The sequence below is a fragment of the Schistocerca americana genome, chromosome 1 (genome assembly GCF_021461395.2).
Source record: "Schistocerca americana isolate TAMUIC-IGC-003095 chromosome 1, iqSchAmer2.1, whole genome shotgun sequence".
NCBI lineage: Eukaryota > Metazoa > Arthropoda > Insecta > Orthoptera > Acrididae > Schistocerca > Schistocerca americana.
This window is the reverse complement of record NC_060119.1, coordinates 819075694-819091317: the sequence shown is the minus strand read 5'-3', so window position 1 is coordinate 819091317 and position 15624 is coordinate 819075694. Positions and strand designations below refer to the sequence as shown.

The following is a 15624-nucleotide window of genomic DNA, read 5'->3' as shown; positions in this document are numbered from 1 at the left end:
ACACATATATCCTAAAAAATTATCTGCGGCCTGCAATCAAATCAAAGCGACGTGGATTGCTGTCAGCAGGTGTCCTTTTACAATATGATAATGCAAGGCCCCACTCTGCCCGTACAACAGTTGCAACAATCACAGACCTGCATTTTGAGTGTCTTCCTCGTCCACCATACCAGACCTTGCCCCAAGTGATTTCCATATGTTTGGACCACTCAAAAACGCAATGGGAGGAAAGAAGTTCCGTTCTAATGAAGAGGTACGCCACGCAATGCATGAGTGGTTGCGCGGACTAACAAAAGAATTTTTCTCTAAAGGAATTTATGCACTTTGTAAGCGCTGGAAGACTTGCATTGAGCGTGGGGGAGATTATGTTGAAAAGCGATACAGCTTTGTACCACTTCTGCACCATAAATAATATTTAAAAAGTATTTAAGGTTTTCATTTGACTCACCCTCGTACAAATATATCCATAAAAACTCTTGAAGAAATTATTTTTGAGTGTTTCAGAGAATGAGAAGGTGCGTATAAATTTATTGTACTGTACCGGCAAAATTACACCAGTTCGACGTCCAATTTCCCTTACTTAATTATAAATGTCTTGCACTCTGAAGTAACATTAATTTTCCTCCGAGATACACTTTCCCATTGTTACAAAGAAGGATAGCGTCATTCGACGAAATTAAACTTTTAGTAAAAATTATCATTACACCTTCTTCTTTGGTCGTCGTTGACAGCTCGCTTGACAGAGCGGTGGACTGTCGAATATTAAAAGGTGATAACGATAAATGGCTGGTTAGAATCTAGCCTGCATTAATATTTTAACTCATTTGTAAAAAAATGGACAGTCCTTCCACATGAAAACGAAATCACAATTACAAAACTTCACCACACCGATTACAAACGGAGTACTGTTGTATTTTCCTTGCCGTTTACATGCGCTTACATTTACAATAGCTGCTCACATACGTCACGTTCAAGAAGATATTTGCTAGTTAATGTAACCACACACTTTTTGCTTAATTAGAAACAATATTTTTTTACCTTCCTACTGTCCAGCTAGGATCCTTATTGTTTAAGCTTTTGAAGTTTCATCATCTTACATAAGATGAAGTTAAGACTGCTTCAGACACTGACGTTAGTTTACACTCAGAAACAGCACAGACCTAACGTTTGTGTTACCTGTATGTTGTACAGGTTTTATATCTTTCCGCATACAAAACCTCTTCGTCCTACATCTCGTTGTACTGTGGGAGTATGGCCATATCTTCACAACTAGCAATGCTCTCCAAATAATGTAACTGTCTGCAAGCAAAATAGATGCCTTCATCCTCAGTTGTCCTTTTGTCAGGCTAAGATTAATGTGAAGCTATATACAACATATGCCACCATCGAAACAACTCCAACAATGAGTTCTTTTTAACGCTATTTTCTGTTTCGTGTAAAACTTTTAAAAAGTTTTAATTCTTCCAGGATTGTGAAACACGTATGTATTCATTACCAGCGATGGCGAGGCATGACAGAATCTCTGACCAGAGAGTTATATTTTATCGTTGCTAGTCTGCGCTTGACCGCGCGAGTGTTCAGTTGTATTCTGTCTGTAGTAGAAGTCGGCAGGAACAGTTGTTGCGTGTACCAAGTCGGCAGGAACAGTGCTAGTGTGTAGCCAGTCGGGAGAGGTAGTAGTCAGTCGGATACGGTAGCAGAAGTCGGCATGCGTCGGCGGCGTGCTCTTCTTGCGACTCTGGTCAGAATTGTGGTGGACGATGAGTATTGTTGTAGAAGGTAATGAAGCAGCATTGCGCACATCTAGTAATGTATGTTAATTGTAATTAATTTGTTCAAAAAATGCCCCAATAATAATTTTTTTATAAAGTAAATCTTTTAAAGAAAAGCAATCATTTCAATTTAAAGAATTTTTCCACTCTTTTGAAGAAAAAGCATTCATTTCAATATAAAGAATATTTCCTATGCATTTCCTCCAAGAATCAAGATTAAATATACGCCAGCATTGTACGAAGCTGTGACGATAAATAAGAGCAGATATAGATGCAGTTTTTATTGAGGTAAGACTTTCTGCTTTTTTATTCAGAATACAGGGCCGAAGGTCAGCGCTGCTGTCCTTATAAAATTTATCAGGTTTAATTAATTTTTGTTCGGATGTTACATTCAGTTCACGGTTCATTATCTAATTAATATTATTGTGTGGTTTATGGTCAATTTTCATTCCTTAATTTTTTGCATTATTATTTAACAATATTATTTGCGGGGAGGTTACACTTAGCTCAATTTCCACATTTATTTATTTAAATTTCTGCGGGGAGGTTACAATTGGAACCTGTGTTTTTATTATCTGTAGTAACACTCGCTTTTCGTTGCGCCACTGAGAGGGTACTTTTGGCAGCGTCTCTGCTGTGGGCCTCGTATAGGGGAAATCAGCACTGAAAGTTGAAAAGAGTAACTGTATTGTGCTTTGAGTTGTATTTCATATCTGATGGTTGACAATCTAGATATAAGATACGGATCCATTTGCAAAAGTTTCACAATTCCTTAGTTTTAATGATGTTGCAGGGAGCAGGGAAAAGAATGTCCGTCCTTGCACATATCGGCGCTCCAAATGAGTCATGCATAAATCCATTAATTTTTGTAAGGTTTCCACTACCAGCGGCCACAAAATTCCTTTCTTTTGTTAGTTCAAAGTTGTAAATGCGTCTTCCATCACCAAATAGCCTAGCTATTTGCAGAAAAAGTACGGAAACATAGTAACTTTGACTGATACTCCTGCATCAAACGTATAGATTCATCTTATCCTAGTCTGTGTCGTCTCCAGAGGTTCAGGCAATAACAGATCGTTTTCGATCACGTGATCAGATCTTCATATTTAATTATTTTTAGGCTTCAATTACATTAAAATATGAGATATTAGGTGAGAATATTGACCATGAATGCGATTTGAATGTTATAATCATTCTGAATAACAATCCCAAGCATATTTTTAAAATAGGAAAATAAGCTATTCGCGTGGTAGACAAGGTGATCGTGCCAAATATTTACTGAGCACACAGTTTTACTCTTTGAAAAAATTTCTCAATTCTAGGTTGTGGAATGCAATATTCATCACCGAATGAAAACTACTGTCCGTGGTAAACACGGTTTTTAGCGACATTTAATAGTTGTAAGGGCTCAGGTGTACTCTTCGGCAACCACGCGTATAGGCACAGTTGTCGAAAAATCAGAACAACCCGTAGCGTATGATTCAAACGGCATAATCACTTTGCCTTCCTGGGCCGATTCTTCCTAGAATTAGCAGCGGCAGCCGCCGAGCCGAAAGGACGCGTAGCGGAGCAGCAGCAGTACTTGTGTGATAAACTGTAAATTAATTTAGTCTTTGTTTTTCGTCCACGTGCTTCTACAAAGAAGTGAATTGTACGTGTGTATTTTACAGTGTAGACTAGTGGTTAGAAAATTAATCTTTGTTGTTGCATAAGTCTTGCGAATATCCTTGTGCAGGGCGGCTTCTTAGTGTAAATTTTCCCGTCACCAGAAAATCCGTCACGCCACTAAGTTTTAATTTTGTGCTAGTAATTAGCACACAGTTTAGATCAGTGCATTCTAGTTTGAATATTTATCTCGTGCAGTAACTTTTCGATAGACAGGATTTCTAATAAGTTACCTCTAAATACATCAACTTCAGTAGAGAAATTTATTTCTCTTTAATACCCTGCGGTCTTAGAATACAGTGAGATACCTGCACAGCAATTTTTGGTGTTTCTTTAGTCTCCCTTGGTATATCTTCAAACTCAGTAGCGCTATTTGAGACCTTATGTCTATTTTATACATAGTACGACATGGGTAGGGACAGTGCGGATACAAGGACAGTTGGCTGCTGTCCGTAAACAGCTGAAAGCTGCGTTGGCTACCGTCAAGAAGCTTCTAGCTAATGCCCAAAGTTGCGGTGACGTCGGGGCTCCAGTGAAGAGACTTGCGACAGCTTTGGTGCCACTGGAATCCCCTGGTGATCCGGAATTCGCTGCGGCTTCCGACACGCGGCATCTAGCCGGTCCGTCTTCATTCCAGAGTGAGTGGCAGACAGTGGTGGGTTCGCGTGTCACTGGGCGGAAGGCGAAAGAGGGAGCAGGCTGTGCGGCTGGCTCCCAACATCTTAGCAACAGGTACGAGTTGTTACCCCAGTGTTGATGATAACTCTGAGCCAGCACTGGATAGTATCGTACCCAGAGTTGGTCGCGGTCCCCTGGTTTGGGGCAGAGTGGACGGTCTAAACCAGAGGCTCAGATGGTTCTACGACTGTATCGGATGCGAATTTCTCGACCTCCGCTATCGGGTGTAGAATTGTAGGGTTCCCCTTATAGGTCAGGCGTGCACTACACACAGGTAGCGGCTACCAAGGTACCGGAGTACGTGTGGGTGCACATGGGGCTTTTTTGGTTAGTCAGCCGGCCGGAGTGGCCGAGCGGTTCTAGGCGCTAAAGTCTGGAACCGCGCGACCGCTACGGTCGCAGGTTCGAATCCTGCCTCGGGCATGGATGTGTGTGATGTCCTTAGGTTGGTTAGGTTTAAGTAGTTCTAAGTTCTAGGGGACTGATGACCTCAGAAGTTAAGTCCCATAGTGCCGAGAGCCATTTTTAGGTTAGTCAGCCCCTCCCTTGGGATCAAAGACGATTTGCCTATTAAATCAGCTACAGCGACCTCAGAGAATCTTGGTCCTCGCAGAACAGAGATAGAAAGTATAAATATGATTTGAGTAAACTGCAGGAGCATCCTAGGAAAGGTCCCAAAACTAATATCACTTGCTGAAGGTTATAATGCACAGGTAGTATTGAGAACAGAAAGCTGGCTGAAACCAGACGTCAATGACAACGAAATCCTAGACTCAGATTGGCATATTTATTGTAAGGATAGGTTAGTCGCCAATGGCGGGGGCGTGTTTATTGCAGTAAAAAATTTGATAAAATCAAGCGAGGTTATTACGGATTCCGAATGTGAATTAATCTGGGTGGAACTGAGTATCAAAGAACGGTAAAAATTGTGATCGGATGCTTTTATAGCCCATCTGGGTCAGGACCTGTAGTTGTAGAGCACTTCAGACAGAATCTGCAAAATATTATTAGTAATTTTCCCGATCATGCCGTTGTAATAGGGGGGACTTCAATTTACCAGGTATAGATTAGGAGTGTTATTCCATCAAAACTGGTGCTAGTGACAGGGAATCGTGTGGCTTTGTTCTGGATGTCTTGTCCGAAAATTACCTTAAGCAGATAGCTAGAGAACCAACTCGTGGGGGTAACGTCTTAGGCGTCCTGGCAACAAACAGACCTGGAGTTATCGAATCAGTTCATGTAGAGGAAAGCATGTGTTCATAAGGCTGTGACAGCATCTATGACGACGGGTCCTACAATAAATGTTAAGGAAGGCATATCTGCACAGCAAGGGTGACAGGATACAAGTTTCAGAATATCTCAGCAGTGGACATAGAATATTCGGTGATGATGACGAAGATGTGGAGAACAAATGTAAAAAATTCAAAGGCATCGTTCAATATGCCCTAGACAAGTATGTTCCGAGTAAGATTTTAAGGGATGGGAAAGATCCAAAAAATGTTCAAATGTGTGTGAAATCCTATGAGACTTAACCGCTAAGGTCATCAGTCCCTAAGCTTAAACACTACTTAACCTAAATTATCCTAAGGACAAACACACACACCCATGCCCGAGGGAGGATTCGAGCTTCCGCCGGGACCAGCCGCACAGTCCATGACTGCAGCGCCTAGACCGCTCGGCTAATCCCGCGCGGCGGGAAAGATCCACCATGGTTTAATAGTCGTGTTAGAAAAGCGCCACGTATACAAAGGGCACTTCATCTCATATTCAAGAGAAGCAAAAACCTAGCTGACAAACAAAAGCTGAAAAAAGCGAAAATGAGCGTAAGAAGAGCAACGAGAGAAGCGTTTAATGATTTTGCAAGTAAGACGTTGTCAACCGACCTGAGTTAAAATCCTAAGAGATTTTGGTGGTATGTAGAATCAGTAAGTGGGTCAAAGTCATATATTCATTCTCTCAGCGACAACATCGGCACTGAAACCGACGATGGCAAAGAGAAGGCCGAAATACTGAATTCGGTCTTCCGAAGTTGTTTCACCGCGGAAGATCGTAACACTTCCCTCCTTTCAATCGTAGTCCGAACATCGAAATGGCAGATATTGAGATAACCGATCGAGGAATTGAAAAGCAGCAACAATCGCTTAGTAGCCGAAAGGCTTCAGGACAAGACTGAGATACCTATAAGATTCTAAACAGATTATGTGAAAGTACTTGCTCCCCTTCTAGCAGTAATTTACCGCAGGTCACTTGAGCAAAGGTACCAAAGGTACCTAACTACTGTAAAAAGCGCAGGTCATTCCCGTTTTTAAGAAGGGCCGTAAGATAGATCCACACAATTATAGACCTAAATCGTTGTCAACTGTTGTAGAATTATGGAACATGTTTTATGCTCAAGAATTATGACTTTCTTGGAAAATGAACAGCTCCTCTAAAAAATCAACATGAATTCCGCAAACAGAGATCCTGCGAAACTCAGCTCGCTCTGTTCCTTCATGAGATCCACAGCGCAGTGGACAACGGCGCTCAGGCTTATGCCGTATTCCTCGATGTCAGTAAGGCATTTGACACCGTCACGCACTGCCGTTTAATGAAAAAAATACGAGCTTACTGAGTATAGGAGCAAACCTGCGATTGGATTCAGGACTTCCTTACAAATAGAAGTCAACACGTCGCTCTTAACGGAACTAAATCGACAGATACAAAGGTAATATCTGGAGTACCACAGGGAAGTGTGATAGATCGTTGCTGTTTACAATATATATAAATGATCTAGTAGAAAGCGACGGATACTCTTTAAGGCTATTCGCAGATGATGAAGTTGTCTATACCAAAGTAGCAACGCCAGAAGATAGTACGAATTTGCAGAACGACCTGCAGAGAATTGGTGAATGGTGCAGGCTATGGCAGTTGACCCTGAACGTAAATAAATGTAACATATTGCGCATTCATAGGAAAAGAAATCCACTACTGTACAGCTACACTATTGATAGACAACTGGAGACTGCGCCGCCGTAAAATATCTAGGCCTAATTATCCAGAAGGACCTTAAGTGGAATGATCATATAAAACAGATAGTGGGAAAAGCAGATACAAGACTCAGAATCATCAGAAGAATGTAACTTATCCACGAAAGAAGTGGCTTATAAGGCGCTTGTTCGCCAGATTCTTGAGTATCGTTCATCTATCTGGTATCTCTATCAGACAGGACTGACAGAGGAGATAGACAAGATCCAACGAAGAGCGGCGCGTTTCGTCACAGGTTTAGCTGGCGAGAGAGCATTACGGAGATGCTAAACAAACTCCACTGGCAGACGTTACAGGAGAACGTTGTGCATCACTGAGAGATTTGCTATTGAAATTTCGAGACAACACTTTTCAAGAGGAGTAAGACATAATATTTCTTCCCCCCCCCCTCCCCCCCTCATACATCTCGCGTATTGACCACGAGGAGAAAATTCGAGAAATTAGAGCCAATACAGAGGCTTACCGACATCATTCTTGCCACGCACTATTCGCGAGTGGAACAATGCTGGAGGGATCAGATTGTGGTACCGAAAGTACACTCCGCCACACTGCATTAGGTGGCTTGAGGAGTATGATGTAGATGAATTAAAATTCAAGCTTATTAGTTGTGAACTGTTTGCGCAAAAATTCTGAAATATAAGTCACGGAGAGCAACATTTGGTTGCGTGCTTGAATTCGGGGAGGCAATATACTGCCCACAGAAGCTATATCCTGTACAAGCCAGGTTAGTGTGTGGGATGGGGTACCTAATAAAATGTAACCACATGTTTGCAAAATTACGACAGTACTGAATTGTCATTGTTAATTTTCATGTTGGATGATGGCGTAGTACATAAGAAACATCATCTGGAACCACACTGCAGTGGGTCTCAAAAACCCTCAACCAATTCCTTGGTTTTATGTTCTCTGTGGAGAGTAATAAAAGCACCAATGGAAGACTGTTAAACTACTGACTACATCGCTACACAAACCCTACACAATAGAAAATAATTGGCCTTTCATGGGATATTTTGCCTGTTACATACAGTACACATTCGTCAGTTTTCTTTCATTAAATTGCCTGGATGGGATCTTTAAAATAGGACATGGATGACTTCCTTTCCCACCCGTCACCAGTCTGAGTTCGTGCCACGTCTCTACCGAATTTTTCGTCTGTGTTTCCTGTGTATCTGCTGTTATTACTTAGCTTTTGTATTTTATAGTTTTGTCCTTGTCCCATTTGCTTTGATCAGCAGTCTCGAAGCGACGTGTGACCAGGCTTTGGGGGTCTCTTGTATGGCACATATGTAGAAAACCCTTTATTTAGAACCAAATAATAGAATTCCACAGTCTGTTATTTTGAAATGAACGGTACTCTGCATCTACCAGTTTCTTCTTGTTTATTTAGCTGGTGAAACCATACAAAATTAACAAATTATTTTCAAAGCTGTTAAACCACACTGATTTCAGTATAACTGGTACTCCACAGAATAAGAAATGGAAGCACACAATGGCTGGAAAGTTCAAGACGACTGCCACTTCTCAGATGAAGCGCTGTGTCAACATTTGTATACGGTACACCAACAGTCTAAATGAGAAGAAAGATAGTAGAAAACAACGACGTGTGTGCTTTCGAGTTTTCTTTCATGTATGTCACACACTTCGCCTAAACAGAATAAATCCCTATAAAAAGCATGGAAGATTCTGATCTGTCGTCGTTTCGTGGGTTGCTCGTAAGTGGATTGCAAGAAAGATGTTGCGTGTCGCAGAGGGCGTTGCCTCGGAAAATTAGGAGGGGCCCAAAATTCCAAGGAAAGTAAGCAACATTATTTCTTCCAATGTCTCATTACATTAGTGAAATTAGATAAATTACAGATTTTATAAATGGATACTGGCAGTCTTTCTTCCTGTGTAGCGTACACGATAGGAATAGGAATGGGGGAAATGATTCAGACACATCGTGTAGCGTTGACCATTGATTTGCGGATTGCTGATGTAAGTGTACGAGGTCACGCAAAACAGAAACAAACCAGCTACGATGACAAAATATTTGTCTCGACGCACTAGTGTACGACTGTTTACCGACACGGTACTGTGTGGTTACTGTGTAATAATTTATATCAAAATCGATCAAGTCAGTGGATGACAGTTTTATAGAAGTGTGTTGTTGGACTTCGTCTAGTAGCAAGAAAGACGGAATTCTTGAGTAGCCTCACGGAAAGCGAACTACAGAAATGTTTTTAGAGGTGGTAGTTGACGACCTCTGACTGACCGCAGCGATCGCCTTGTTTCTTTTTTGTAAGACACTATACACGATATTTTCCAACAGTGTGGAAGAACATTTTCATAGTAAAATGCTCGTTGACTGCCACTGATTTGATCTATTTTGATGAACCTCGGCAAGCTCTAAAAATAGTCTCGCACTAATACGCCATATCAAACAAGAATAATTTCTTGGTAATGAGATCAAGCGACCTCTCTCTCTCTCTCTCTCTCTCTCTCTCTCTCTCTCTCTCTCTGTGTGTGTGTGTGTGTGTGTGTGTGTGTGCCGGAATTGTGCACCTAAATATGCTAGATAAGTGACAGATTTATTATTAATCTTATTGGCCTGTGGGCACCATTACACTGTACAATTCGTTCACTGTATAAAGTGATTGCCGTAATGCTGTTCCTCCGCCAGCCGCGGTACACGGCAGAAGCATCAGAGAGCGCCAAGTAAATACCAGTCTCAGCGTGGCGACATAAGCACTATGGTGAGTCGCTTCCTTAATTATGCATGTACCAAGAAGTATTTTATGCTTCCACACAAGGCATTCAAACAATCCTTCAGTGGCCAACAACTACGTCGGCTACTGCAGAGAGCACCGAAACCCCAAACTATTTTTCTGCGTTAGATAAACAAATGGTTCGAATGGCTCTGAGCACTGTGGGACTCAACTTCTGAGGTCATCAGTCCCCTAGAACTTAGAACTACTTAAACCTAACTAACCTAATTACATGACACACATCCATGCCCGAGTCAGGATTCAAACCTGCCACCGTAGCGGTCGCGCGCTTCCAGACTGTAGCGCTTAGAACCGCTCGACCACTCCGGCCGGCCATTAGATAGTGCAAGAGACGACATTCATTAGCGGGCCTTACGATTCAAGCGACCGCACGATGACACTCCGACAGTCGTCAACCTTCTCCAGCATTCATTGCCCCGTTCCAGCAGCTATCGCCGATAACCAGCACTTCTTTATTTCTGCAGCGACCTACAACTTGTCTACAGTAACGGCCGGTCTAGTAGTCGGACAATTTACGCGTCTGTCGAATGTAAGTAAAAGTGATTGTCGAAATTTTTACCTATCGAGAGATTGAACTTAAATTCCGTCCACACTGAACTTCAGTTACATTAGTTCGTCATTATCAGCTACGATAAGTTAGCTTAGGTGCAGAACCCTACGCCAGTAACATGCGTCCTCTGCAAGCCGAGTATATGTTCATGTACGTTATTACAATAAGTGATTGTTATTGCTCCTCATGTGTTATCAAGCGACTGTGTTTTAGATTTATTGCGCCGTGAAGGGTTTGTACTAGCTAGCTCGCAAGCAGGCCACTTTCATGCAACTACGGATGTCTGTGGCAGGGGGTTCGCTTCCTGTTACCTTGATACTGGGCACCTGTCTTTGGTGAACACAACATGGGAAATGTGTTCATTACCTCCAGAGAGTATACGTTGGGAACTTGTGCAGCACGGTAAGTAGGAGGTGGTCCCTACCTCTGGACGTCCGGTATGGTGATGGCGTAGCCGATGCCGCTGGTAGTCAGCAGGTCTCTGGTGCGGCGCCACCATCACGTTCACTGACCGCGCCACGGCGCTGGGCTCGCTCAGGAACTCCAGCTGCGCGCAGCAACGAGATGTCAGATGAAAAGGCACCAGTCTATTGATGGACGCACAGGCAGCGGCGCGGTTGCCTACTACGACAATCGCTCGCCATTTCCAGGAATTGAAAGAGATAACAATATTTTTTCCTTGTGACAGCGTTACAGTCAACCCCCTCTTCAGCTAATGGACTTTATTTTTCAACTTACAAGCTAAACACAAAACGAGGCGACATATTTACCATGAATTTAAAATTATTTTAAAAAGTGACGTTAGTGGGAGTATTTAAGTAGTAATGCTGCCACCATAGGCAACGGCCTTGCCGCAGTGGATACACCGGTTCCCGTGAGATCACCGAAGTTAAGCGCTGTCGGGCGTGTCCGGCCCTTGGATGGGTGACCATCCACCCGCCATGTGCTGTTGCCATCTTTCGGGGTGCACTCAGCCTCGTGTGCCAATTGAGGAGCTACTCGACCGAATAGTAGCGGCTCCGTTCAAAGAAAACCATCATAACGACCGGGAGAGCGGTGTGCTGACCACACGCCCCTCCTATCCGCATCCTCATCTGAGGATGACACGGCGGTCGGATGTTCCCGATGGGCCACTTGTGGCCTGAAGCTGGAGTGTGCTGCCACCATGAGTAGTTGAAAAACGCTAATGAAAAATGTCAACAGGCTGTCAGTGAAAAACACTTTGAAAAACTCTTGAGCACTAAACACGTGAAGAGAACAACTTAAAAACACTAAACACGACAGAAGATGCGCTGACCATTAAAAACGGAGCACTGTGAGCTTTCACTAGAACTGGAAAAACTCCTGTCCTCGGTAGATTGATTGTCGATAACGAAAAAGGTGGTTATGGAGGGAGATAGGAGAGTGGTGGGGATGGTGACTGAAGACTGGTAAGAGGTTGGAACGAGACAGGAATGGCTCTGGAGGACAAGCTAAGAGGGGTACCCGGAACTGGGCTCTATAAATTTGAAAGGAAAAGGGAGTGGGGGTGACATGGAAGGGTGAAAAGGAATGGGTGGATTATGGAGAGAGGACGAGGAGGGAGTTCTTGCGAGCAGGGGGGGGGGGGGGAGGAAGGGTTGGATAAGGTGGGGTGGATTCAGAGTTGGTAGGCTGGGTATATGTCAGGATGGAGTTCGTGGTCAGGGAGAGGGAGAGGGTTGAAATTTTTCTTTTGGAGAGGATGTGTTGGGTGTGCAGGAGCAGGGCTGGTGAAATGTGTGGGTAGAGGCGCGGCAGCACACTGGGATTGGAAAGGAGAAGGAACGCAATAGTACTGTTCGAGTCGTTTTGCGAACGGTGCAGATCATTCGGAGATGTTCAGTGTGAGTGAGGAAAGATGATAAATTGATTAATTGGTAAAGCATCCTTGTGGGTGAGGTAAGTGGACGTAGAATGCGAAGCGGAAAGCACGATGTTCGAGGATGTGGAGAGCCTTACAGAACTTGGGCGGGGGGGATATTCATGCAACATTTGCATAACGAAGGTTGGGATTCATCAGAGATTTCTATGTGTGAAGGACAGTGGAGGGTTGTAGTCCTCATGTTCGCCCAGTTACTAGTTTTAAAAGTTTTAGTTTACTTTGGGGTTTTGGTTAAATGGTTAGCGTATGAGGTTTCCACGTTAGTTGCCGGTCGAAGGTTGTTCCAAGGTGGTAGTTGTATTGGACGGTCGTAAATGGTGAAGTAGAAGTCGCGGAGATGGAAGGTGTAGGTGGAGCGTCCTATAATTATTGCCTAGGTTTTGGTGGGGTTAATCTTAGGGAGCCATTGGTTACACCACAATATAAACTGATTAAGGTGGATTTGGCGGGATCGTTGGGATTACTGGAGAGCAGGATAGAGGACGAGGAAAGCGGTGTCATCAGCATACTGAAGAATATGGATGGGAGAATGTACTCTGAGCATATCAGCAGCGTATAAGAGGTAAAGAAGAGGGGAGAGGACGGAACCTTGGGATACTCCTGCAGTAGGGTGGAAGGTACGAGAATTAACAACTGACATGAGTAGCCAGTATGAAAAGTGCATTATAATACGAATGTTGACGGCGGCTTTCCCTCGCGCTAATGTGCGCAAAATAGTTCGTACATGGTGTCCGACAAAGAAGTCCCCGATTCCAAAATTAAATATCTCCAAAAATTAGAGCGATAGACGAGTGCAACAAAAGGTATCTTATTGGGAAAGCTGTAAAAAATTTATGCAGAGGTTTCGAAATGGTTCGAAAAGCTGCTAACAGACGGCGCTGTATTCTGTGTGGGGCGAACAATATCAGCGCGCATAATTAAGCTCGTCCTCTGCAAACAGTCTTTGCAATTACATCACAATCTTTTCGAATTGTTCACCGTTGGCAGTATGGAGATGGCACAAACGAACAATGAAATTTGTCATCACATCCTGTTGTGTGCCAACGGAAATGGATTCAGATGCCACACAGTTCGACGATTCAAGCTTATCCAGCATGGTGGCATGGTTCCAGTAGACAATCTTTCAAGGTATCCCACGAAAAGTAATAACAAGGAATCAGATCGGGCGAATATGGTGGGAAATCCATCCCTGCGGCAGTAAATTTGCACTAATACAACCAATGACTCTAATATCCAAGTACTGATCAAGAAAGAGAAATATGTGTTCGGTGCAACGTGGTCAGCCCCACCTTGTATGAACTGCTCGGTGCCTGGACGATCCTCCAAGGCTAGCTGTGTGGCGACAGATTGTTCCTAAATTGCAGCATAACGTTCGCTAGTGATGGTTTATCGCGTAAAAATGGGCCGATAATCCCTTGCTGTGTACCACTGTCCAAACAGTAACTTCGGGAGAATATAGTGGTTTCACTTCACACAAATTGGGTTCACTGGAGCCCCAAAATCGCCAGTTTTGTTAACTCACCACTCGATTCAGGTGGAAGTTTGTTTCATTTGTTCACTATATGCACCCAACATCAAATGTATCAGTCAATGTCAGAAACTGGTTCGTAAAGTCGGCCTTCTGTCACACATCTCGTACAGATGGTGACTTTCACTGAAACGGTTCAAACCAGGCTCTGCTACAATTCGTCTGACGGAATTCCTTGGACTTAGTTGAATAATTCCAGGAACGGTGTGTTAACCACTGAGCCACGTCGCGCGGTAGGAGCATTTGATATTCCATTGTCAGTACAATACAACTGTGACATCTAAAACTAGTCCTCAAGTGTAAGTTTACATTGTACAAGTTTTTTGACTTTCTGCTCTATGATACCAGTGCACACAGTTTTTACAGGAATTCATACCTGAGAGAGTGGTTGCTGCATCAGGTCCATTGTGCTAAAAATGAATATACCTCCCAATTGTTCACTTGATCTGTTTAACCAACTGCCGCTTACTATTCTGATGAAGAACTTCCTTCAGTTTTCATCACATTTTATTAAATTACTGTTCATTTAAGTAGGAAATAGATTACAACCTCTTCTGATATAGAGATCACAGGTCTCTTCCACAGATCCAAACAGGCTTATTGTGTGTAACTAGGATGTGCTAAGATTCTGAGAAATGTTACTTTCAATTGAGGAAATAATGCTTTCTGTACTGCCCATCCTTAAAGCCAAGTTTTGAATGGGTACATTCGGTATTTGGATGTGATCTTTCAGTTGAGTGATCACGCTACTCCTGTTGGTTATACTCTCAGCTTCAATCTACCGGTGCTTCTCCTGTACAGTGCCTAACTACACATGGACTTTCCTTCGATTCTGAGCAACGAGAGGCTGAGAGACTATGGACGGGGTGAATTTAGGAGCTGAAAGGCTCTGGCAGTTTGAGAAGCTAAGTAGAGACATAAGTTGTGCTCGAATGATCTGCTTGATACAGCGTTGTCTTCGAGAGGCTCCTAGGTTGTATTACAGTTACCTTTCTAGTGGTTCCATAGCGTAGTAACATTCAGTTCTTAACCTCTGCTTAACGCATATTCTAATCACAAAAGTTGAGACAGAAACGTAGCAGCAGTTTGCACGTACCCCGTCAGGCCTGGCGTTGAGCGCATTGAGCAGGTGCAGCTGCGTGGCGGAGCTGGGTGTCAGTCGGAACACCTGGTAGTGGTCGAAACGCGCCCTCTCCCCGCCAGCCGCGCCCCTAGCGACAATCAGCAGAACTGCCAGGCAGTAGGAAACGGCGGCCATGTCTTGCAGTAGTGGCACCCACTGAAAGGCAAAATCATAGTACCTTTAACTAACTACGCGTAAACTCTTACGTTATCATCGAGTATCTACAAGCTACTACAAGTTATACAAAGGAAGCGTCACTTTCATCTCTTACGGGAACATTCGAGCTGGAAGGAGTGAAATATCAAGGCAAGGACACAATTTATCAACCTGCCACAGTCATGGTGTTGATATCAACAGAATTTTGCTTTTTGTTATGTTGGTACATGTTCCGTAGTAACGTAAGTCAGTTTTCTCTTACTGTTATGCAGAGCAGTAGTGTTGTGTGTTTTTGTTCATGTGAATCAACTAGTATATCATGGCGGCACAAAGTTCTATATTTCAGACGGAATTTCGCCAATGGATGTCCATCAGAAGTTCGTAAACACTTATAAGGAGACCAATCCATTGTAATCAGTTAAGAAATGGGTGGGTGAATTCGATGTGCCGTATTTCTCGTGAA

At 43.2% G+C, this 15624-nt stretch overlaps 1 protein-coding gene across 1 annotated transcript in view; it reads right to left on the bottom strand.

Moving 5' to 3' along the window:
- LOC124594428 (zinc carboxypeptidase A 1-like) overlaps window positions 1-15140 on the bottom strand; it is a 66966-nt gene extending 51826 nt beyond the window's left edge. The window contains exons 1-2 of the mRNA XM_047132805.1: window positions 14979-15140; window positions 10763-10998 (exon numbers count right to left, since the gene is read on the bottom strand). Coding sequence (XP_046988761.1) covers window positions 10763-10998; window positions 14979-15140 — 398 coding nt within the window. The remainder of the gene's footprint in view (window positions 1-10762; window positions 10999-14978) is intronic.
- Between the last annotated feature and the right edge of the window lie 484 nt (window positions 15141-15624).